Below are 26,108 nucleotides of genomic sequence, written 5' to 3' on the forward strand. Positions count from 1 at the left end.
ATGATGTCCTATAAATAATATCTGTTTACTTGAGGTGTGTACATTGCACCAATCTTTTTTTGGTTTTGTTAATTGATTGTCTGCGTTGCACATCTTCGTTCCTAACTCACTTGTTCTCAAGTAGTGTTGTTACAGGTACAGGTTCTCAGTAGTGTAGGCTGTAGGCTGCTTCCTCTATCAAAGTCTTCTTTGCTCTGGAATACTTCTGTAGCCAATTTTGTATTTCACATCATTTATTATTTTGAAGAACGTGGACCAGGTACTCTATGGATCCAGGTTATGTATTTTTAGCTAGAATATACTAGAAGTAGTGTTATGTTTCTGACTGGATATTTATTTTAAGTACATTTATATAGACTTCAGTTGCCCTTTAGAAATGATAACAACTATAGTCACTTGGTTAATGTGTTGTCCTTTTTTTTCTCACGAATAAAGTTAATAGTTTTCCTCTAACAGTTAGCAACTATTTGTGCAGACATGCCTTGAGACTGTAAATAGTTTATTACAAAGCTGTTTCTGCTGCTGTTTTGGTTTTTTGAGACAGAGTCCTTGTGTCATAGCCTTGGCTATCCTGACACATACTTTGAGACCATTTTGGCCTTACTTGGGATCAAAGGCATATACCATCATACCTGGCATCTTTTCTCTTTTTACTTTTTTCTTTTTTCTTTTTATTTTTTTCTATAGTATTTATCTTTTATTCACTTTCAGTTTGTTACATATAATGTATATGCGCATGTCAATGAAGGAATATGTGACTCTTTTGTTGTTCACTGTTGGCCCAACTTCTAGGGCTCCTCCTGCTTTGCTGTAGAATCACAAGGATTAAAAGCACACATGACCACACTGAGCTTAATGTGACTTCCATAGACCATAGGTCCTCAGTATTTGATTTACCCACTGAACCATCTCCTAAGCCCCTAATATCCATCCCAAAATAAGGTATTTAGACAGAATTTATTTAAAAGTCTTGATGAAACTAATTTTAGCTGTCAATACATTGTTTTCTTTGATATTGCCAGAGGGGTTATAATAGTATAGTATAGTTCTACAGAGCAGACTAATGATGACTAAGTCCCTTTGTAGAAAGACTGCTAAGCCTCTTATAAACTTCGTATTTTCTTGGATTACCATGGTGTAGCAGCGATGAAGAACTATTAATTCCTGTTGCTTATGAAGGACTGTTGTCTACAGGCGATAGAGTTTGATCTGCTGGCAAATTAAAAACCTTTATAATGTGTTTTTATTACAAGAAGCTGTTTTTATCTTTTAGGGAACCCAGACACTGAAGTTCTAGGCTAGTAGAACTTCACATAGTCTATTGCATGTAGCCCAGGGTTCTATCAAAGTTTATTGAAAGAAACTTAAGATAGACTCATGGGATTTCTTTCTAACCTATGAATTTTACTCTTTTTAGGTGCATCCTTGGGGAACTGTTCACAAAGAAACCTATTTTTCAAGCCAATTTGGAACTGGCTCAGCTAGAACTGATCAGGTACAGTTACACATAGGTTCTTAAGTGCCTGTATGTTGAATAAGAATTTCTGGGTTGGGGATTTAGCTCAGTGGCCCTGGGTTCGGTAGGTATCCAGCTCCAAAAAGAAAAAAAAAATTTTCTTAGACTTTTTTCACTCATAACTTGTTTTCACCTGAGTTTTTACATGACCTTGTGTAATAAATATATATAATGAATATACAAATCCAAACATTTACTGATGATCAATACAAATTGTATTTAAGGTAATCTTTGACACATACTTAATAATTTTATAATTAGCAAAATATGAAATTAAGTTTGTATATTAGTAAAATAGGTGTTTTTACATAAGAATTGAATTTAGTTTATGTATGGATAGACACATGGATGTCAGCTTTACAACCTTTCAGCCTTTCCATCCCAATGGTAGGAGAGAACCAACATCTCTGTGTTCAGTGACTTCTGCATACACTTCATGTGCAACACACAGAGAAATAAACAAATAAGTGGAAAAAAAATGTTTTTTTAAAGAAAAGAGTGAGAATTGGAGAGATGGCCTAGGAGTTAAGAGCATTGACTGTTCTTGAAAGGACTCCGGTTCAGTTCCCGGTATCCACATGTCTGTGGCTCCAGTTCCAGAAGATCTACATGCAGGCAAAACACCAGTGAACCTAAAATAGATGATAAAAAATGAAATCAGACACTATGGCACATACCTGGTTTACATAGTGAATTCTAGAAAAGTGAGGACTACATACATAGTGAGACCTTACCTCAGCATAAACAACATATATAAAATTAGTAGTTGGAAATTCATTTACTTTTTAAAGAAGTTCAAGTGCCTAACTCAACTAATTTCTAAAATCAAACATTGTAACATAATACAGTCTAAAAAGTAGACCAATTTTATACTTACATCCTGACAAATGATGGTAGGAAATTACTTAAAGCCTTGCTTGCTTGCTTACTTGAAATAGGGTCTCTATGTAGTCCTGCTATTCTAGAGCTTGCTATGTAGACCAGACTGGTCTGGGATTCACAGGGATCCTTCTGAGTGCTGCTATTAAAGATGTGCACCACCATGCCCAGCTAAAGTCTTTGTCTGTCTGTTCTCTTCCTTATTAAAATTTTATTTTTAATTACTTATTTTCTGTATGTGAGTCACTGTCACTGTCTTCAGACACACCAGAAGAAGGTGTCAGATCTCATTACAGATGATTGTGAGTTACCATGTGGTTGCTGGGTTTGAACTCAGGACCTCTGGAAGAGCACTCAGTGCTCTTAACTGCTGAGCCATCTCTCCAGCCCCCCATTTTTAATTTTTAAAAATTTTTTTCAACACAGGGTTTTTCTGTGTATCCCTGGCTTTGTGGAACTAACTTTGTAGACCATGGTGGCCTCTAACTCACAGAGATCAGCCTGCCTTTGCCTCCTAAGTGTTGGGATTAAAGGCATGGGAGACTACCACCCAGTTAGCCTTTGCTTTTTATAATTAAGCCACTATTGTTTCTGAAGAGCTAAAAGTTAAATATATATACACACACGTCCACATGATAGCCTCAGTATTTCAGACCATGTTTATCAGCATTTTGTGAGTTTATACCACTCACAGTGCAAGGTCGTTGTGTGTTCAGAATCAAGACTTCAGTGAAGTCACACAATGTAACACTGAGGAATACTGCCAGAAACACCTCAGACTTATTACATATACTGTTGCCAGTTATATAACCCTTTATTAGGACTTACTCCACCCTCCCCACTTTTTAATGTATATGAGAGCTCTGTCTGCACGTACACCTGCTTGTCAGAAGAGGGCATCAGATCCCATTATAGATGGTCATGTCTCACTAGGTGGGTGCTGGGACTTGAACTCAGGATCTCTGGAAGAGCGGCTGGTACTCTTAATTTCTGAACCATGTCACTAGCCTGACCTGCACTTTCAAAACTAGGAAATGACTAGGTAATGAAATTCTCCAGTTTCTGTAACTTTTTTTAGTTATCCCACCAAATGATAATATAATAAAGTTATCTTTGCTTGGTTCAGCTTAAAATCCTTTCTGTTACAACTTGTGAATTTAGAGATTGTGTTTTAGGAAGCTGGAGAGATGGCTCAGTAGTTGAGACTTCTAGCTAGTATTGATAAGGACCTGGGTTCTGTTTCTAGCTACTCTCATAGCTCATAACCACTCAAAGACCTTTGAGTTTTATGTATTTTAGTGTTTGCATACATGTAATTGCATCACTTGGTGCCCTTGGAAGCCAAAAGAGAATGTTTGATCCCTTGGAACTGGGTTTATAGAGGCTGTCAGCTGCTGTGTGGGTGTTGGAAGCTGAACCTGGATCCTATATAAAGTGCCACCTCTCCAATTTTAGACTGTCTAAATCTTACCTTCATGATTTTATTCTTACACATAGACAGATATTTGAGAAAAACTGATACATGTACTATTGGCTGTGTAGAAGGATAAGGCAGTAAGAATATTTTTAAGCTCGTGAGTTCAAGGCTACCCTAAGTAGGTAGCTCCACATGTAAAAGCACTGGTTCTCAAGCTTTATGGCTTGAATTCAATCACTGGTACATACACATAAAAGGAGAGGCTACCAAAAGTTCTCCATTCACTGTCGTATGTTCATATGTGCCCACACACTAATTAAATAAAAGTAGAAAAAATAATGGAAAAAAATATTTTTCTGACCAGCCTCCCTTGAAAAACAGATCTAAGGAGCCTCACCTCCTCACATACTTCCTGATGGTTTTTGGTGGTGCCAGTGTTCTTGGAGCCAAACTGCAATGGGCCAATGAGATTGACTTCTTGGGTGCAGGCGCTTACCATTAAGTCCAACAGCATCTTAAGGATTCATGTGCTAAAAGGAGAGAACTGACTGATTCTTGAGAATTCTTTTTTGATTTCTAGTAGTGTGGTGTAGCACATGCCTTGTTAACTAACTATAAAGGATAGGAATGGATTTTTTTTTATCTTTTTTGTGTTTTGTAGGGGTTGGGGATTTAGCTCAGTGGTAGAGCGCTTGCCTAGAAGCACAAGGCCCTGGGTTCGGTCCCCAGCTCCGAAGGAAAAAAAAAAAAAAGAAAGAAAAAAAAAAGATTTTGTGTTTTGTAGAGTATATGTTTTCTTCTTCATTCTACCCTGTGGATCCTGAGAATTGAACTCAGGTCATCAATCTTGGCAGGAGGAATCTTTTCCTACTGAGCTGTTTCTCTAGCCACGGTTTTTAAATGTAACCTATAATGGGCAATTTGAAACTAGAATGGGGTCCCTCTTGCTATACTTTGCTTTCTTCTTTTTTCCTTTTCTTTTTCTCTGTTCCTTTCCCATTTTCTTTTTTTTTTATTTGTTTTTGTTTATTTTGATGCCATTTCACTATAGGCCATACTGGCCATAAGCTATCAATTTTCACTATTGGAAATTAGTTCTGCCAGGTGTGGAGGCATATGTCTTTGTCTCTCCCTTTGGAAGAAGAGGCAGGTTCATTTCTTAGTTCAAGGCTATCCTGGTCTACACAATGAGTTCAGGATGTCAGGGATTATAATAGAGACCTGGCCCAAAAAAAGAAAGAAAGAAAAGAAATTCTAGCTGAACAGAATAAAATTGGTGATGAGAAATTTAACAAAAACATGGTTTTACAAAATATCTGAATCATTTTGGATTGTGTGTGTGTGTATCTGTGTGTGTGTGTATGTATGTTTTATGTATGTGAGTACCCTGTAGCTGTTCAGACACACCCTAAGAGGGCATCGGATCCCATTACTGATGTTTGTGAGCCACCATGTGGTTGTTGGGAATTGAGCTCAGGTCCTCTGGAAGGGCAGTCAGTGTTCTTAACCGCTCAGCCATCTCTAAAGCCTGCAATCAGTTCTCTTATATTGCTTTTCCTTAGAGCAAATAAGACTGTGCTTTGCTTTTTTTTTTTTTTTTTTCATATAATACCTATTAATGTAAGTGTAATAAATCATAGCGTCACCAGATCTCAGAAGATAATTTCTCCTTCAAGAATCTCTAGAGGCGGGCTGGAGAGATGGCTCAGAGGTTAAGAGCACTGTCTGCTCTTCCAGAGGACCTGAGTTCAATTCCCAGCAACCACATGGTGGCTCACAACCATCTGTATTGAGATCTGATGCCCTCTTCTGGACTGCAGGCATACATGCAGGCAGAAAGGTGTATGATGTATACATAATAAATAAAAAAAAAAAAAAAAAGAATCTCTAGAGGCCATGATGTGTTAGTGATTCTCATCATTGCACTTGTTCTTTTGCTTTCTTTTCAGTCGTCTCTGTGGTAGTCCTTGTCCAGCAGTGTGGCCTGATGTTATCAAGCTGCCCTACTTCAACACCATGAAACCGAAAAAGCAATACAGGAGACGCCTAAGAGAAGAATTCTCTTTGTGAGTTTAGCAAAATCCTCTTATATCTCTTTTCTGTATCTAGCTTCTGTTGGTACTTGACTTTTTCTGTTAGTCTCAATTTAATACAGCAAACATTTTAATTACATTTTTTGTTGTTTTATTTTTCTGAGACAGTCTCACTATGTATCCCCAGTTGACCTAGAACTCAGTATCTAGACTAGACTGGCCTCAAACTGAAGATCTGTCTGCCTCTGTATCCTGAATGCTAGTATTAAAAGTGTGCTCCACGAAGCACAGGCACATTCATTCATTCATTTATGTATTTGTGTATTAATATGGGTGTGGAAGGAGTCCAATCTTCTATGTTGGTCCCAAGGAGACAATGCTATGAATAATGTTTGGTAACAGGTGCTTTTACATGATAAGCCTCAATTAGCCAATTTTATTTTATTTTAAAGTATGAGTGTTTTTGCTTGCATACATGTGTGTATATTATATCTGTGTGCCTGCAGAGGCCAGAAGAGGGTGTTGGATTTTCTGGAACTGGAATTTGGAAGAGCATGAGCTGGCATGTGGTTACTAGAAATTTAATTTGGGGTTTTGGCAAAAGTGCCAGTGCTCTTAACCTCTAAGTCACCTCTCCAGCTTTACTGTTGATGAGTTTACATTATTCAGACCCTATTTATGATTTTCTCTTCTGAAGGCCTATGACAGATTAAAAACCTTTGAGCTTCCTAAGGAAAGAGTATAAAATTGTTGGTTTCATTAGTTTTTACCTGCACTATAGCATTTCTTGAATCATGACTTAGATCCTGTAGCTCACATTAACCAATTTCCAATTTTCTTTGCTTAGTTTTACATGGTGATGGAAATTCAGATAACTTTCTTTTTTTCTTTTTCTTTTTTTCGGAGCTGGGGACTGAACCCAGGGCCTTGCGTTTGCTAGGCAAGTGCTCTACCACTGAGCTAAATCCCCAACCCCTCAAATAATTTTTTGATACAAGTTTCCTGGTTTGAGAACTATGGGGTGGTTGTGAGTTTCTCACTCCCTGTTTCCTTTCCATAGCATTCCTTCAGCGGCACTTGATCTGTTGGACCACATGCTGACACTGGATCCTAGCAAGCGCTGCACAGCGGAACAAACCCTACAGAGTGACTTTCTTAAAGATGTGGAACTCAGCAAAATGGCACCTCCAGAGTAAGTATTGTGACTGTAAAATGATTTTTTCTTTTTTTCTTTTTTTTTTTTTTTGGAGCTAGGGACTGAACCCAGGGCCTTGTGGTTGCTAGGCAAGCGCTCTACCACTGAGCCAAATCCCCAACCCCTGTAAAATGATTTTAAACATTCTGCTAGACTCAAATTGAGTGTTAGTGTGGATATATTAAATAGTGAATCGATTTAACCCTATTTGATTCATTATTTTCTTTTGTTTCTGGATCTCTAGCGTATATTGTGTTAAACAATGTCTTTGAAAATAATGGGCTGGAGAGATGGCTCAGTGGTTAAGAACACCCGACTGTTCTTCCAGAGGTCATGAGTTCAATTCCCAGCAACCACATGGTGGCTCACAACCATCTGTAAAGAGATCCGATGCCCTCTTCTGGTGTATCTGAAGACAGCTACAGTGTACTTATATATAATAATAAAATAAATCTTTAAAAAAAAAAAAAGAAAAAGAAAATATTCTTTGTGTCTTGCTTTTAACCATTCCTTCTATTGTAATCATTGTGTTGTCACTATAATGAAAGAACACACACATTGAAAGAACAGGGTTTTTTTGTTTGTTTGTTTTTATAAATTCATCTTATTTTATTTATATGAGTGCATCATAGCTGTCTTCAGACACACCAGAAGAGGGCATCGGATCCCATTACAGATGGTTGTGAGCCACCACGTGGTTGCTGGGAATTGAACTCAGGACCTCTGGAAGAGCAGTCGGCACTCTTAACAGCTGAGCCATTTCTCTAGCCCAAAGGAACAGTTCTAATTTTAAATAGTTTTCATCATTGTCAGGTCAGTAAGGTTATGACACTTGTGTAGGCTGGCCTTGAACTTTGGATCCTTTTCCTTCAGATGCTTTTTCTAGCCAGAGAAGAACTGGGATGGTGTGGTGGTAAACACTTGTAATCCCAGCATTTGGGAGGCTGTTGCAGCTGTATCCAGAGTTTCTAATTAGCCTAGAATAATGTTTTTGACAAAAAAACAAAAGAGAAGACATGGATAATTCATTGCTCTGAAGATCTGTCCAGATCCATTTATTGCATAAAAATTTTGATATGTAAAACTTTTATTGGGGGGAAAAAAACTTTTACTGAAATTTAGGCAATGTTGCATAATTTTGTTTGTTTTTTGAGAAACAATATAGCCCTCAGTAACCTAGAACTCACTTAAGTCAACCAGACTGGCCTATAACTAACAGTGATCCTACTTTCTGCTGCCCCCCTTAGTTGCTAGGATTCAGAACATACCCAGTTTAACTCTAAATGAAAAAGTTAATGATATCTAATCATGGGTATTCAATGAATATTTTAGTACAGTGGTGATTTAGTTATGATATGTTTATGCAGTTCCAAGATTTTTTTTTTCTTTTTTCTTTTTTTTTTTTTCGGAGCTGGGGACCGAACCCAGGGCCTTCCGCTTGCTAGGCAAGCGCTCTACCACTGAGCTAAATCCCCAACCCCAGTTCCAAGATTTAAAACACCATGTGTGTTTGTTTGCATGCTTGTCCATTCTCTTGATAAGGTTCATGTAAAGGTCTGGGCATGTTGGGGAAGTTGGTTCTGGTTTTCTAACATAAAGATTTCAAAATTAAACTAGTGTCATTCTTGGTGGTAAGTCCTTTTACCTACTGTGTCATCTCCCCAGCCCCTTTTGCAGGCTTTCATAACTATTAATAAGCTGTTCATCTCTGTGTTGTTCTTATTTATCCGAAGCTGAAACTTTACTAATAAAATTCTCTGTATTCTTTTTATACCAACAAAAGCAGCATTTGACTAGATAGGAGTTGGTTCTAGTGTCAGTAAGATTTTTATTTCTTACTGCATAAATCTTTTGGACTTTTATTTTCCACAAACTACCACTTACCATGATTATTTATTTTAACACTGCATTCTAATATTTATGATTCTTAATTCTATTCCCTGTGTTTCTTGCTTTTTTTATTTTAACTCATTATTCTTTCATTTACTCACTAATTATTCTTCCTTTGTTTTCTGTTTCTCCAGCCTACCTCACTGGCAGGATTGCCATGAATTGTGGAGTAAGAAACGTCGACGGCAACGACAAAGTGGTATTGTGATAGAAGAGCAACCTCCATCCAAAGCTTCTCGAAAAGAAACTACCTCAGGGACAGCAGCTGAGCCTGTGAAGAACAGTAGCCCAGCACCACCTCAACCTGCTCCTGTCAAGGCAGAGCCTGGTCCAGGGGATGCAGTAGGTCAGTGCTAGAATGGAGCCTCTATGAAGTACACTTCAGTAGATTTTTAGGGTAAAATGCATGTATGTTCATATCACTGTCTTTTTGTCCAGTGGAACATTAGAAAACCAATTGATGTCCTCATTTCTAAGGAGAAATAACTTTCTGCATATAGTTGGAAAGTTTGCAGTGGAGTATTTTCATTCCTTGTAATACAGAGTACTATATCTTACTTAGATTATGTGTAGAAGAAACTATTCAATGAAATTTGTAAAATTTAAGGCTAGTTTTAGTTTACTCATGGATTTTTTTTTTTATTGATTTTTTTTTTTATGTTATAGGTGTTTTTGTCAGCATGTGTATCTGTGCACCTTTTGTGCTTGATGCCTCCAGATGCCAAAAGTGGATGTCAAATCTCCTGTGACTGGGGTTACAAATTTGAGCTAAGATGTGGGTGCTGGGAATCAAACCCAAGTTCTAGAAAAGCAACTATTAAAACACTTAGCCACCTCTCCAGCCCTGACTTACATCTTTTGAACAATAATTTTTTTTTTGAGCATAAGTTGTTATGTTAGGTTTGATAAGGCTTTAGAATCTAGTCAAATTAAATCTCAATTGCTGAAAGTACTTGGTTCTGTAGACTATTCTTGACCTATATAGTAAGATTGTGTCAAAATAACCATTATAGCAAAGTATTATCACATTCTTTTTTTTTTTTTTTTAACTGCAGATCTATTTCATTTTCTCTTCTCTATCAACCCAATGGCCATGTACTTAGGATCTTCCTGCCTCAGCCTCTAAAGTAGCTGAGATTGCAATGTTGTTTCCTACATTTGGAACACATTAGAATCATCCAAAAACTTGAAAAATAAACACCCTCAGATCAGTGTGGAGGCAGATAACTGCATCACAGCCTGGGGAGATGGAGTCATCTCTCACTGCACACCAGTTTTGAGGCTAGTCTGGGATACACAAATAATCCTTAAATGCCAAATTTCTTGGCACATTAAGTTTGTTAGATCCATCCTAACAGTTTTTACATATAATAATGATTGAAAATCACTGGCCTAGAAGTTTATAGATAAAATGTAGTCACTTTTATCTATAGTGCAGAGATGTTTTAGTTAGTCCTTGTGTTTTATTTGTTTTAATGTTTTTTTAATGGAGGTGGCATATGATGTGTTTAGAGATCATATGACAGCTTACAGGAGTTGACACTCCAAGTGCCTTTACCTTGTGCAGCATCTCACTGGTCCAAGCTTTTGCATTTTAAAACAAAAATAAAGAATTAAGTGTGGTGTAATAATCTGAGATTAAATTATGATGAATTCAAAATGAAACTGCCTTTGGATATTAGAAATGGCTCCTGTCAATTTTGAAGTAGTCAAAGGGCCTTGCCCTTCCTTGTCATCTTATATTGGCTCCACTCTCGTCCCACAGGGCTTGGTGACATCACACAGCAGTTGAATCAAAGTGAATTGGCAGTGTTATTAAACCTGCTTCAGAGCCAAACTGACCTGAGCATCCCTCAGATGGCACAATTGCTTAACATCCACTCCAATCCAGAGATGCAACAGCAGCTTGAAGCCCTGAATCAGTCTATTAGTGCACTGACTGAAGCCAGTTCCCAGCAGCAAGACTCAGAATCCATAGCCCCAGAGGAATCATTGAAGGAGGTACCTTCTGTATCTGTGGTCCTGCCTCCTGCTGAACAGACAACTCCTGAAGCTTCAAACACACCAGCTGACATGCAGAATATGTTGGCAGTTCTCTTGAGTCAGCTGATGAAAACCCAAGAGCCAGCAGGTAACCTGGAGGAAAACACCAGTGACAAGAATAGTGGGCCACAGGGGCCCCGAAGAACCCCTACAATGCCACAGGAGGAGGCAGCAGGTAAACAGACCGGTCATGAATCTCAATGAGCTCAGGTGCTTTTGATCCTCTTAAAAATCTCTTAATGTTTTCTTTTTTACAACATTGGTCTCAGTTTCAGTTTTCTGTAATCTAGTCTACAGGAGGACATAGCACCAAATGATGTTATTTCTTGACCAGCCTATTCATTTAAGTCTCAAAGCACCTTTCATATATTGATAATTTTTCCAATTAATAAGGTACTGGTAAGTAAAGCCCCTGTATTCTAATCACGGAAACCAAAGCTGTAGATAGTGAGATACCTTGAACCAGTATGTATGTGATAGCAAGCTAGTCCTAGAGAATCTGACTTTCAAATAAACAAGTTATTCTTTATATCTAGTGGAGTGGATCCTGGATACCAGAACCTTATGTGGAAGATACAGTCAAGAAAGCCGTAATAAAATATCGTTTCAGTTCCTGAAAATAATTGGGGATTTGTTTTGAGCAGACAAACACTTTATATTTTTTTTCCAAACAGTAATAGTACCTAAAAGAGGTTAAATCTGTGTTTATGAAAGGGACAATGGAATCAGAAACTAAGCATCACAAAAAGAAAAAAACAAAGTCTAAAGGGGAAAAAAGTGTTATGCCTTCTGTCACATGACCACACCATGCAGTATTGGAGGGCAAGCATTGTAAGTTCTCTAATCAATTCTGAGTCACCATCTGTTTGCTATCTTACTATTCGAAAATGTTTTCAACTCCTTGAAAATGCTCATTGGCCTTGAAGACCCCATGAATTGGGGAATAAGAAGAGACACAGACTGAAGAGGTATACTAACTCTCAACTTTAGGATTCTGCATTTACATTTCATTTGGGCCCATAAAGAAAATTTATTTTCACTAGTACAAGGTCAAATACATACCCTGTTTTTTCATATGTGAAAATTATTCAAACTGAAAGACAATAAAATTAACCTTTTGCTTTGTGACTAGGTAAACTAAGAAATTTAAGTAAATCTGTGATCAGACAGATTTTAGCAGACAAAGCTAGAACTTGTACACATGTCTTGATTCACTCTGCTATTCTCTATGATGATCCAAGTGGTTTTAATAGACAAGATAATAGAAAAGGCCATATACAGGGACTGGAGAGATGGCTTAGAAATTAAGAACACTGGCTGCTCTTGCCAAGGACCTGGTTCAATTTCTAGCACCTTTATTGTGGCTCACAGCTGCCTTTAACTCCTGTTCCAGAGGTTATGGTACCTTCTTCTGACCCCTCAGGAACCAGGTACACACATGACAAACATACATGCATGTAGGCAAAACACTTACACAATAAAAATAAATAAAGATATAATTTTAAATAAAAAGCTATGTAGAATTAAAATAGGTTTATCATCTCCTGTCTCAGATTCTGATCCTACCCAGTCATCCCTCAAAAAATAAATAACAATTTTCAACTCAAAATCAAAGTACCCGAAAGATCTTGGTCAAATTAAATAACACCAGATTGAAAAATGTTCACCAAATAATCCAATAATCTATCAACCGCATAATGATGTTGAACTGAAAATAAGTCATAGCATATAGCTAGAAATTGGAAATGCTTTTTAGAGGAGATTGTAAAAATGCCACAGCTAAAAATGAATAGACATACTGGGTGTGGTGTACAGTTTTGATCCGAGTGCTCAGGAGGCCAACTTCGTCTGGTCCTACTCAGGAAGTTCCATCCAGCAAGGCCCTGTTTAAAAAAAATAAAATAAAACAAGCACACACACAAACACACCAACATCCACAAGTGATGATTACAGTCATTCCTGGGTTATCTAGTATCACTGCAGTTTTTAGCACAAACTGACCTCAAGACTTTAAGGTCCTGCCTCCTGCCACCACATCCTGGTGCCCCAACTTGGCCCTTCCACTGATCAGAGGGCAGACTGTATAAACCAGAAAGGTGATCTCGGTTTGGCAGTTTAGTTTTTCTGTACTTGTTAAGAAAGAGTAATGGTTGGAATCTAATAAATAAAAAGAAAATTTAAGCTATTTTTACCTTTATTTATGCCCTTCATTAGTACGAAACTTAGAGTGACAACATCAAGACTTTTAAGTCTGAGGACAATGTGGTTTATAATTTATATTTTTAGTTTTAATTCCTTTAAGCGTTATTAACTTCAGTAGTTCTTAATGAAAAATGGTATAACTGGAAGAATGTAAACTTAAACTGTCACTTGGTTTTTGTTTGTTTTCTTCTAGTATTAAAAACTTGGTGATTGGTTTTTTTTCTTTTAATGTCTTTGGTACTTGGATATCCTTATAAAGAGAGATAAGTAGTATTGACAGTAAAAGACTTTGAAATATATTACATGGTTGTAGTTCAATTACCTTATCATTTCAGGTTATTCTCCAAGTTGTAAATTTTCAGTAGATGATTTCTTCTGCCTTAAATTCATTTTTCCCTGCTACTAAGCTGACCAGCCAGTGAACAGATAACCTGGAGGTATATGTTATAAAGTGGGCTATTCAGTTTCAAAACTGAAAGCTGATGCCCTGCCTCCCCTTGCCTCCCTGGCTTATGCCCCAATCCCAGAAACTCTTAAACTGTTTACCTTTGTTATTTCATACACCACCTGGCCTCATTCTTCACTGCACAATGTTAAAATTGTTTTTTATTTTCTTGTTTGTTTGTTTGTTTGTTTATTTATTTATTTACTTATTTATTTTTTGAGACATGGTTTGTCTATGTAGCTCTGGCTATTCTGGAACTCACTCTGTAGAGCAGGCTGGCCTCAGACTCAGAGATCTATCCACCTGACTCTGTTTCCTGAGTGCTGAGACTATAAGTTTGTGCTACCAACTTGTCTGTTGTTTTGAGAGTGCTTTCATCTGCATTCTCAGAGATGGCAAACTCAATTACTATTGTTGCCTTTACAGAGTATACTTGAGATAATGTATTCTATGGGAATACCAAATTGTAACAAAAACTGTTTTTGGCATATCAAAGTAATGCCATTACATCACTAACTAACAAAATAGAAAAAAATGTTTTAAAATGTTCCCATAGGAAAAAGAAAAATTTGGAAGATCAGACCAAAATTTGAAACTTTTTTTTAAAAAAGCAGGTTGAATGACAATACTGAAGACATTAATCTTACTATGTTTTTGTCTCACTAATTTTATATGGCCTCAAACTCATGTCATTTTCTCTCTCTTATATTTTATCCTTGTAAGAGTTTATTTTCAGGCAGATTTAGACAGTAGTGAAAAAGCAAAAAAGTCTGGGGACATGGTTCAAGAAAGAGATCTTAGTAATAATTGAGTTTAGTATTAGTTCAGTAAGAATGAACGCATTTTTATCAGCAGTCCAATTCTTCGTTATGCTACTAGAGTTATTTTTTTTTCATAGCATAAAAAACATGCAGAAGGTAAGAAAACAAATTAAAATAGGATTACTTTGGTCTTTGCAATTATTACTATTATTCAGGAAGCTGTGGTTGGTTAATATACTTTTCCTGAGGATATGGTCATAGAGAGAAGTGACTAATTTGGAGAGGCAAAATGTCCTTTTATACATGTTGAGAAATTTTTTTTCTTGATTGCATCTCTCCTGTATATTCTTCAAATTGTATTTGAGCTTAATTTTCTATCAAAAAACACTGTGTAAATGTGTTAGCCAGGTTTGCACGTTGTACAGAAAGATTATGTCCTAGAAATATGACCATAGAGTGTATATTGTTCCTTCTCATCTTCCTTCTTTCTGCTTTGTTTTTAATAATGTTTTGATCTAACAGCAGAAGGGATGGAGATGTTGCCAACAATCTGCATGTTAGAACAGTTCTTTAAAGAAGAAAATCTCAAAACAAAAATATTTAGGACAGTCATTTGAAACATAACATCTTTTTATACCAGCCGTCAGATCCAGAATGCAACTGTTTTACTTCTAATCACTTGATTATTTTATTCATAAATTTCAGTTTCCTGGTCCCAAGATTTTTTTTTTAAATATATCTGGTTACTTGTATTGGTATTTATTTATGTTGGACAGTATGTGTTTGTGTTTATAATCACATGTGATTTTTAAGATGGTATTTAAAAGAAGTAACCCTTCCACAGCATGTCCTCCTCACATTCTTCCACCAGAGAAGAGGCCCCCTGAACCCCCTGGACCTCCACCGCCGCCACCTCCACCCCCTCTGGTTGAAGGCGATCTTTCCAGCGCCCCCCAGGAGTTGAATCCCGCCGTGACAGCCGCCTTGCTGCAACTTTTATCCCAGCCTGAAGCAGAGCCTCCTGGCCACCTGCCACATGAGCACCAGGCCTTGAGACCAATGGAGTACTCCACTCGATCCCATCCAAACAGGACTTACGGAAATACTGATGGGCCTGAAACAGGGTTCAGTGCCACTGACACTGATGAACGCAGTTCTGGTCCAGCCTTGACAGAATCTTTGGTTCAGACCCTGGTGAAGAACAGGACCTTCTCAGGCTCTGTGAGCCACCTTGGGGAGTCCAACAGTTACCAGGGCACAGGGTCAGTGCAGTTCCCAGGGGACCAGGACCTCCGTTTTACTAGGGTTCCCTTAGCATTACACTCAGTGGTTGGGCAACCATTCCTGAAGTCTGAGGGAAATAGCAACTCTGTGGTACATGCAGAGACCAAATTGCAAAACTATGGGGAGCTGGGACCAGGAACCACTGGGGCCAACAGCTCAGGAACAACCCTTCAGTGGGGGGGCCCAGCTCAGTCTTTTGGAAAACCCTACCGAGGGGCTGCAAGAGTCCCACCACGAGGGGGAAGAGGGAGAGGGGTTCCTTATTAACACAGAAACATCAAATGCCCTGAAAGATTCCTTCCCTATCCATCTTTCCATCTAGTTCTCTGAACCTTTAATGAAATCACTTGCCAGAGCAAGGTAATCATCTGCATTTGGCTACTGCAATGCTGTCTGTTTTTTTCCTTGCTCACTTGCTGCTAGCAGGCGAGTCAATGATGTTGGCACCAGTTCTTCCAAAAATGGGCAATAGCCAGAATATTTACTTCTCTATGTAGGAGCTGTAGTAGAAAATATGGAGAAAAAGACACATTCAACTGAAAAGTAATTGTTGCATTAGCTCATTGCCTGCACTTGAGCAGAAGAAAACTATCCTGTTTTGAGATGGCTCTGGAGAGGCTTTGATTTTTAAAAGTTTGTTGGTTTTTTTTCCTGTGTGTGTATGTGTGTGTGTGTATATATAGTTTCTTTTGAATTTTTATTTAGTTTCCCACCCCAACCCTCCCCACATCCCCCTTTAAAGAGAATAGTGTTCACAAAGTCTGAGCTCCTCTTAGGCCTTCGCTAGAAGGGTAACAGTGGACTGGCTGGCTTAAATGTTTCCTTCCTCTCTACCATCTCATATTTGTGAGCACTCCCTTTACCCCTGTTGAGCATCTTGTACATACCTTTTTCCAAATAAATCATCCTTAGGTTTGCTCAGTTTGACAGAGTTCTGTCCCTCTTCCTGCAGACACAGCAGGCTGTAGACAACGGCATTCTTGGGCAAGTAGGAAGCCTACCCAGTCTTTGATTTTTGCTTGTTTACTTTTTTCTCCTTCCCCTCTCTCCTTGTCACCCCCTCTTTTCTTTTTCCTCCTTCCTCCCTTGTGTGTTCACTTCTATTATTCTCTTTCTCTGTATCTTTTTGAGGCATTTGTTTGGAAAAAAAAATGCATAGTAGAGATGCCCAAGAACCTGGAATAATACCTTCCCTCTTTCTTTTTTTCCTTTTTTTTTTAATAAAGGAAAGGAAATGCAAACTCCTACATTGTTCTCCGTAACTCTTCAATTCTAAAATTTTTGTTTTTTGTTTTGTTTTTGGTTTTTTAAGCCACGTTCTGATGGGGAAGTTGATTTATAAATGGGCAGCATAGGACATTGGTGCTGAACTGTGGTTAGAGATGATACCTCCATACCTAGAGGGGTAATAAGATCAGTAAGCATGTTGTTTACATGAATATTTTTGTGTTCTAAAAAAAAACAAACAAAAAAAAAAACAAAAACTTTCAAACAGCCTTGTGATATTGTCAGAGGAAAATCCTGAAGCTACATGGACACATAACCCCAGTATAGGGTATATATCTGAAGATATATCAATTCCTGATACCTTTAAAGAAAACATTTTAAGCAGGGTCCATGAGAAAGAGCAGTATTGATAAGTATACGTCTCAGCATATACATCGATTTCTTACAGGGATCATTTTGTTTAAGGTAAAGGGTGTGAGGTGACAAGAACTTTGCCTTTGCAAAACGTGAAATGAATGAGAGGAAGGATTTCAGAGTGGGATAACTTGAGAGGCCTCTCAACGGCTTCCATTTCTGGGTATCAGCATCTGGAGTATTTTAAAAACAGACTTAGGTCATATAATTGATCTACACAGATGTAGGCGTTTGTGAAATGTAGATTAAGCTCCCTTTTACAAACATACTTCACCATCTTGGAGATTAGTTTTCAGAAAAAGTGAAATTTCATGTTTCAATACTAAGTTCTTAAGTTAAAAATATATTTAGAAAGGTATATTAACTTTTTCAAAAATTTAGAGGTGAAAGAACCCTCTTCAGCTACATAAATTGTTATTTTCCCTTGTTACTGATATATATATATATATATATATATATATATATATATATATATATATATATATACCAGTATGTATATTTCTTTATTTTCTGGTTTTGGTCTGACTTTGTCATAGGCCAAACGTTAATAGTAAGTGAACCTTCTAGCCATTTGGCTTTGATAGCTTTTTATGCCAGGATGCCTGGTTAGATATCCGACATGCTATCCATAGACTGCATTAAGGTTTATTTGTACCTTCAGTCTCCTGACTAGTCAGTCCTCAGATGTGGGCCTTATTTTAGAATATTTTAATGTAAGGTATTGGGCTCCAGTCTCCTAGTTTTGATTAAAGAAGCTGAGCTAGTATACTCTAAGTATCTGTTCAGTGAAAAAGAGTTGTTTTCCCATCAAATAGGAATAAATTCCTCTATATATTTTCATTGTATTTTGGTTATCAACAGTCATCAATAATGTTTTCCCTTCCCCTCTGTCACACTATATTTTTAATTATGCCAAATAGTCTAAATAATTTATGTAAGCTTCCATTCCCCTATCCCTGCTAGGGAAGGGGAGTGAGTGGATGTGGATGTGTGTATATGTATGTATGATTCCATTACACCCCACCCCATTTTGGGAGTCTAGCCTCTAAAAAATATTTTTATAATAATTTTGACTACTTCTGAAAGCAGAGAAAAAAACTCATTTATATATCCTGAAATCTGTGTGGAGGATAGAAGGTATTTGGTCATTTTTTTTTCAGCTATATTGTCTGTAAACATAATGGAAGTAGAAATTTGGCCTAATTTTCAACCTGAAAAGTAGAAATCTAGTTAATTCCATTCAAAAGTGGTTTGAGTTTTGACTATTGTAATATGTTATTTTGAACAGATTTGAAATCTATTCTGTTCATGAATAAGAAGCAAAACTGGCTTAACCATGATTTTTTTTTTTTTTTTTGTATGTGGATTGAAAAGCAGATTTGCTTAACCCAGTTTCTTTATAGTTTTTTTTTTTTTAAATCTGTCTATAAGGATGAGGATTCTCACATAACACCAGATCTATGTATTTAAAACCAGGGCGGTCAGCACAAATTTGTATGTAGGATTTTTTTGTTAGCTTATGCTGCGCGCGCGCACGCGCGTGTGCGTGTGTGTGTGTGTGTGTGTGTGTGTGTGTGTGTGTGTGTGTGTGTGTTATATGCATATATAAGTACAGTGCTAAAGTGGTTACCAGCAGGTTTTGAGAGAGAGAGTGGTGCATTGGGAAAGTGTCAGTTGCCACCTCATTCTTCCTGATTTATAGGTTTCTGACACTGTATTCCTTTCTCTCTCTTGTTTTTGACCCCCATTGGGTGTACCTTGTCTATGTACAGATATTTTGTAATATATTAAATTTTTTCTTTCAGTTTATAAAGATGGAAAGTGGAGATTGGAAAATTAAATATTTCCTGTTAATATACCACTTTTGCTGCATTGCATTTACTTCTAATTTCTGTACCCTTTGAGCATATCTAATCATGTATAAAGGACTTATTTCCCTTTATCTTACGGGTTCTCTATTTCAGAAATGCTCTATATGTTATAAACTACCAAAACAAAATTTCTCAGGGTTTGGAGAGGTACTTGAAAATGCTAGAGTAGGAAGTAGAGAATTAAAAATTGAGTTAGGGAAATTCATGAGAATACGATTTTAAAAGAATAAAGTAACAGATGGATTATAGTATGAAGCCATCAAGAGTTGAGCTTCATGTACCCTGACTGACTCCTCCTGGCAGGAGAGGTAAGTGGGTTTGAGCTCAACAGTCATCAAAAGAAGTTGGTAAGAAGCTATTTAGACCCAAAGGATACTCTAAAACCAGGCTCCCTACTATCCCACCCAGTCTTGTTTCCACAATGTTACAGAAGGGGGTCAGCATGGGGATTAATGTGCCCAGCTCCCTTTGAGATTTTCGAACACAGTACTAAGCAAGAAGTGAAGCAGAGTTGTTTAAAGTGTGTGGTAATTCTAAAATCTTTCCCAGCTCTACCAGAGGGGAGAATTGTTTTTAGTTCCTTTTACCTCTTAAACCACTAAGGAGTCCTTGACTGTGTACTGCAGTCTAGCTAGGAAGAAGGCAAATAAAGTCTAGTAGGAGAAAGAGGAGAAGTGTCTGAACTCTGTATTTGGGATGAGGATATTATAAGCCTAAGGGTTACCCAGGACATGGAAAATGAAAGATTAAAAAGCTGCCGCTATGGGTTGCTGACCTGGTGTAAATTTTCCATTTTTGGTGTCCCTTGCCTGTGAGCAAAACCTTACCCCTTTTTTACCCTTAAGTATAATGGAGAGCTCAGGGTTGGTCCAGTCACGTGAATCTTGGTTCTGGTTTCTCCAGAGATAGGGAATTTGTTTTAGGTCACTGTGCATTGCGTGTTTGTGACTAGGTATCAGTTTCCAGCTACCAGAATTCTCACTTTATAACGATAGCTGTCTTAATCCTGAGTCTAAAAACTGAGGACTTATGAGCCTGAATTTTTTTTCTCTTCATAAACAAAGCTATTTCTTTAGTACTCTTTCCAACATACACACCTTAATTTTAAAAAGCTAATGCCTACAGTGAGTTAACAATGTTCTTGGTAAACTGGGGTTTCTGCCCCCGCCCCCCAACTGAACTTTTTAAAGTTACTGGATGACTTCTCTTTTCACTGTTTAGTAATTCTGAAGGACTAGGGAGAATAAGAACCAGGAGCTCCTTGGTGAAGAACTGTTGTACTATTTCAAGGGAGAGGCAGGCATGGAGAGGCAGGCATGGAGAGGCAGGCATGGAGAGGCAGGCATGCCGAGTCTTGCGGTTGGCCTGAAGGATAAGGAAAGCATTCCTAGACACTAGTTGGTCTTTATTGTCTGACTAGGTTTTCTCGTGTGCAGAAACACCTCCAAGATGTTCCTACAGCCTTAGGACTACTCAAGTAGAAGATCCCTCCAGCCCAGGCTGGAGGACACCTGTGGGACTCATGTGTGCTGTCCTACCTGTCCTCACTGAGCTGTCACTCCCCTATCTACCCACTTCCTTTCATTACCTTGCTTTCTCTCCTCACCTTTTTCTCTTTTCTGTCCCACTCAGGGTCCAACTAGGATGGTTTTAAGTCTACCATAATTACTGATGACTTTGCTGGTTGTTTAGTATTACTATGTTCCATAGTTTCAAAATTCTTACAGGCAATGCAAAGAACAAATATCTGGATATCTAACATTTAGAGTGGGAGGTAAAGAGCATACTTTGTTCTTGCCAAGGTATGATGGGAATTTCTATGCTATGTTTCAGTATTCCTACTTCTGCTCTTTGAATCTTCACCTCTTCTCCCTCATCCTAGGGGCGTTGTACTAATGGCGACATTTCTAAGTTCATTTGCAGATAATGTATATAGGGAATAAAAGGCGATGAGAAGAACGCTAGAATATGAAGTAGAAGGCAGATACAGACTGTTTGGATGCTCTGGTGGTTATCATGTGGGTGTCAAAGTGTTTTGACCACTAGGTTGCTTTTATATCTCTTATTTAAAAAATTACTCAGCAGTACCGAGAAAGACTGATGTGGCCTTAGCCCTTCATAATCTTTAGATGAATAATTGTTGCGAAGCTTTCCTGTTAAGTCTTCAACTTCAGCATACTTCTCTGAAGTAGGGATATAGGCATAAAGTTCACTTAGATGTGTCCTTAGTTCTTGCAAATAAATGGGTTTTTTAAAGATTTATTGTTTTCTGTGTGCATATGCACCATATTGTGTGCAGGTAACTGCCCAGGAACATCAGGAGTGGGTATCTGATGCCCTGGAACTGAAACCATAAGCAGTTATACACATGACATGGCTAGTGAGACCCGACTCAAGTCTTCTGGAAGAGTAACATGTGCTTTACCTCTGAGCCATCTCTCCACACCTCCATAAATGAATTTTTTTTGGTGTCTTGATCTTAAATTTTAGTTCAATTATTTTTTTAAATTTAATTTAATTTTTTTTTTTTTTACACTAGATGAAGGCATCAGATCTCTCTACAGATGGTTGTAAGCCACCATGTGGTTGCTGGGAATTGAACTCATGACCTCTGGAAGAGCAGTCGGGTGCTCTTAACCGCTGAGCCATCTCTCCAGCCCTAGTTAATTATTTTTTAAAGTGTGCAAACTAAACTATTCCTGAGAGAGACTGTTTGAAGTAGTGTTTCTAAAGGGTAGAGGGTAGCTAGCAGTCAGTGCTTGAAATGAAGAACAAAGTCTGAGTCTTAGAAGATCGTCTCTCTACCTAAAGGCCTGTCTCAGAACTTGGAGGGTGCGTGGAGATTGCTATGAGGCAGCACTCGACACTGGGCTAATACAAGTTTCAGTTTGTTCAGTTATGGATAAAAAGGCTAAACTCGAAGACTTTACAGATGCTTAGGAACCTGGTGCCCCTAAATTTAATTCAGGAACTTTTAGCTTTTGCTTTAGAACGGTGTTTACAACTTCTGTTAGGACTCAATGACCTTGTTTAAAAAAACAGTTTAAAAAAACAAAACAGTATAAGGAGGTGGTAGCAGAAATAGGGCAGGAAGGGAAATCTACAGCTGCCTGGCAATGGTTTGTGAGAAGAGAAAATTGCGATTGGGATAGTAAAATTTAGGGGCTGTTTGCTTTAGAGCTTCACAATTGACTTTAGGGTGGTCCCATGAGGGTAGTTCTATTAATAAAGAGTCACTTGGTCATACTAGTACCTTTAGGGTTAGAGGATGGGCTAGAACCCCAGACTTAAAAATGACTTAGTAAGCACTTGACTATCTTGAAGGCATTCTTTCAGGCAAGCTAAGGAACATCAGAGAAAATAAATGCATTCCTTGTGTTATTTTGAGACAGGGTCTCACTACAGACCAACCTGGCCTCAAACTGGAGGTACATCTGCCTTTGGAGTGCAGGGATTAAAGACACACACCACCATGCCTGTCCTCTAAACAAAAGTATTAAGCAGATATCTAACATGGGACATTTGCATAGCAATGCTGTCTACGTAGTTCAAGTAAAAGGAAGTAAGGTGCTAAAAGTTAAAAATTATTTCTTTTTGGTTGTTGTTTTTGGTTAGTTGGTTGGTTTTGGTTCTTTGGTTCTTTTTGATTTTGAGACAGTGTCTCTTTATGTAGTCCACGCTGTTAGACCAGGCTGATCTGGAACACACAGAGCTTCTCTTGCCTCTGCCTCTCAAGTGCTGGGATTGAAGGCATGTGCCACCACACCTAATACAAGTTTTAAAATTGCAAATGATTTTATATATTTTAGATCAACCCTTCAAATTGTTCATGTTCCCCTTGGTTTAAATGAACAGTGCATAGAAGAGGAGAATATACGAATTAGAGTCTTGGAGTGAATGAGCTACAAAGCTTATTTCAGTGTTAACTTTGACAAATGAAAACACAGACCCAGAAAGGCAGAGAAGCTTATGCTGTTGGGAGAAAGAAGTAAGAAAAGGGGAATTCATGTTAAGATACCTACTATCTATTAGGCATTGTGGCAGGTGCTTTACAGTTAGGATATATGTCCAGGGACTCACTGTAGTCCTATCTGGCCTGGAACCCATAATGTTGACCTTGAACTCTGCCTCCCAAATGCTGGGATTAAAGGTGTGCACCATCACACACAATTGCCTTTGGTATCTTAATTTTTGGGCACCTTGAAGCCAAAAGTTAGAAGAAATTAAAGGCAAATCTCTTTGAAGATTGTAAGCTATAAGAGGAATGGTAGACTTTTTTCTTTCTAACCACAAGGAGGAGGTGAAGAATAAGCATTGTAGAATGAGGTTAGGCTAAGGAAACGGTCACTGGGCAGTTAAAGGAGTACATAATTTCACTATTCTAAAATGGTGGTCAGAGGCATTAGAATTAACTTTCATTCTAGAAATTCAGATTATTGTTTGGGAATACGGAATTAACTTTAGCTATAGTAGGAAATAGGGCCTAAATGTGGTGCTTAAACTTGTCTATAATCCTAGACTTAGAAAGCAGAGGCAGAAGGATTAGGAGTTTAAGGCTATCCTCAGCTCCATAGAGAGTTCAAGGCAAGTCTGGGATAGGAGAGATCCTGTTTGTTTTTGTTTTTGTTTTGAGACAGGATCTCACTATGTAGCTCTAGCTGCCCCAGGCTCTAACATGGAAATGTGCCTGCCTCTCCTTCCCAAGTGCTGGGATTAATGGGGGGCAATACCACACCCTGAGTTGTTGGGTTTTTTTCGTTTGTTTTTTTTTTTTTATGTAATAAAATGTGTTTTCATTTTTAAGGTGTCCTTAAAGTATTTAAATGCTATGAATCAAGGAGATAATTATTTTTTATTTTTTATTTTATGTGCATTGGTGTTTTGTCTACATGTATGTCTGTATGAGGGTATTGGATCACCTGAAACTGGAGTTACAGATAGTTTGAGCTGCCATGTGGGTGCTGGGAATTGGACCCAGGTCTAGGAGATAATTTTTTTAAATGTATCTATGAGTATTTTGCCTACATGTATGTCTGTACCAAGTGTGTAGTGTGGTGCTCATTGCCTGCTGTGTGGCCAGAAGAGGTCATCAGATCCCCTGAAACTGGAGTTACAGACAGTTTTGAGCTATCTTGTAGCTACTGGGAATCAAACACATGTCCTCTGGAAGAGCAGCCAGCGCTCTTAACCACTGATCCATTTCTCCAGCCCTTATTTTACTTTTTACTTTTGTTTAAATCTTTGAAATAACGAAATAGACTTTGTAATTTAAAAAAAAAAATTGTCTGGTTTTTCAAGACAGGGTTTCTTTGTAGCCCTATCTGCCCTGGAACTGTGTAAACCAGGCTGGCCTGAAACTGGGAGATCTACCTGTCTCTGCCTCCCAAATGCTGGGATTAAAGGTGTGTGCCACCACCGCTTTGCCTGGATTTGTAATTTTGGAAAGACTCGATGTCCTCTGGAGCAGGTGACAACCTGGAAATTGACATAATAGGATATTGTATCCAGAGAGTTATGCCCTGAAAACCCCTTCATTGAGGAGCAGCAATATCCTTAGTTAAGTCTGTCCTGTACTCAGGACAAGCAAGAACACTGGGGGTCTCATGTTAGGAAACTTCTGGGCCTAGTGAGAGGTGAGTCTTAAACACTTGGCTGAGGTATGAAAAATTGATATTTTTGGTCTAGTCTGCTGTGCTTCTTTTAAGACAGTTTTACAGATTGGCCTCAAAATTGTAACCCAGGACGGCCTCAGTCGAGAATTTGGGGATTATGGGTGTGTGCTGTGTTTTATAAGTCTGTACGTGGATGCGCAGGTTAGGAAATAAGTGTAACCCCAACAAGAAGCCAAAGCAAAGAAATAACCAGAAAAGGCTGAGTTAATCAGAATAACTCTGGAAGTAAAGATGGGCAGAACACAACACACAGCCCCAAGCAATTTTTAGGAACCCAAGTAGCTCCTGTCTTGCTGTCTCTCTGTGACTTTTAGGATAGAGAAGACTTGGGTTCTGTGCCCCATAAAAAAGGAGCTGCTCACTAGTATCATGGACCTAGAGTAGGAGGAAACAGAGAAGATGACGTGTATGTTCTGAGCATGGGGCTGTCAAGGGCCTGGCTAGACTGGAACAGCAAAGTTGTATTAAAGAAATGAGGTTGGAGAAGCAGTCCTAGTGGCTTGAACTAGGATTTGAGATTTGCTTTGTTAAACAGTAATAGGGAGCAATGGAAGTGGACTAGCAATGATGCTGAGGCCTCTCGTAACTTTACTAGGCCAAGGAAACAATTCTTTAGGATGCTGCTCTTGCCCAGACTTTAGGCAATAAAGACTGTTACTAGAGTGAGACCAGGGGAATCCAAAGAAAGGGGAGTTCACAGGCATTAGTTAGGCCTGCTGACAGGCAGCATGGGTGTGAATGGGGTGTGGGTTGGGGAAGCTAAAATATGGTTTCCAGATGAGGATCCCAGGACACAGTTGAGCTGCTGCTGAAAGTTTGGTGAGAGGTGGCTGCTTTTTAAGACGCAGGTGCTTGTTAACCACATGCAGTGTACCTCTGTCCAGTGTTGAAGAAGATAGGAGTGGGCCCTGCCAAAGAAGGACTGGGGCACTCAATGTGTCCATATACCCCCGGTACCTGTCCCAAGCTTTTTTCAGTTGGAGAACCAGGCAAGAAAGTCTGATCGTAGGGTATAGTGAAGACATCAAAACTGCTAGCTCATCCTCTATCTGGGAAAGAATATAGAGGTGATTTTTAGTTGGTTGGTTTTTTTGTTTTTTTGTTTCTTCCCCTTTTATGCTTTAGAGATAGGAAATGACTAGCCTGTGGCAGTGTGTGCTGTGGAAGCACAATCCTCTGGCTTGATTCTTGGAAGGCCTTTTTCTGTCCCTCCCTGGGGCTCATTTGTATATCTGGTTCCTGCTCCCAGAGCCATAAAG

The 26,108-nt window shown here is 38.4% G+C and overlaps 1 protein-coding gene across 10 annotated transcripts in view; it reads left to right on the forward strand.

The window, feature by feature from the left end:
• Positions 1–26,108, forward strand: part of Cdk12 (cyclin-dependent kinase 12) — a 96,503-nt gene that overhangs the window by 36,865 nt on the left and 33,530 nt on the right. For 3 of the 10 annotated variants that reach the window (XM_063268383.1, XM_063268381.1, XM_063268382.1), the window contains exons 9-14: positions 1,418–1,495; positions 5,762–5,878; positions 6,906–7,037; positions 9,065–9,276; positions 10,696–11,148; positions 15,226–15,643. In XM_063268383.1, coding sequence (XP_063124453.1) covers positions 1,418–1,495; positions 5,762–5,878; positions 6,906–7,037; positions 9,065–9,276; positions 10,696–11,148; positions 15,226–15,643 — 1,410 coding nt within the window. Of the gene's footprint in view, positions 1–1,417; positions 1,496–5,761; positions 5,879–6,905; positions 7,038–9,064; positions 9,277–10,695; positions 14,178–15,225; positions 19,168–26,108 lie in introns of those variants that run through there. The other 7 variants (XM_063268384.1, XM_006247251.5, XM_006247250.5 and 4 more) reach the window with 7 other exon arrangements.

Source organism: Rattus norvegicus, chromosome 10, assembly GCF_036323735.1.
Source record: "Rattus norvegicus strain BN/NHsdMcwi chromosome 10, GRCr8, whole genome shotgun sequence".
Lineage (NCBI taxonomy): Eukaryota > Metazoa > Chordata > Mammalia > Rodentia > Muridae > Rattus > Rattus norvegicus.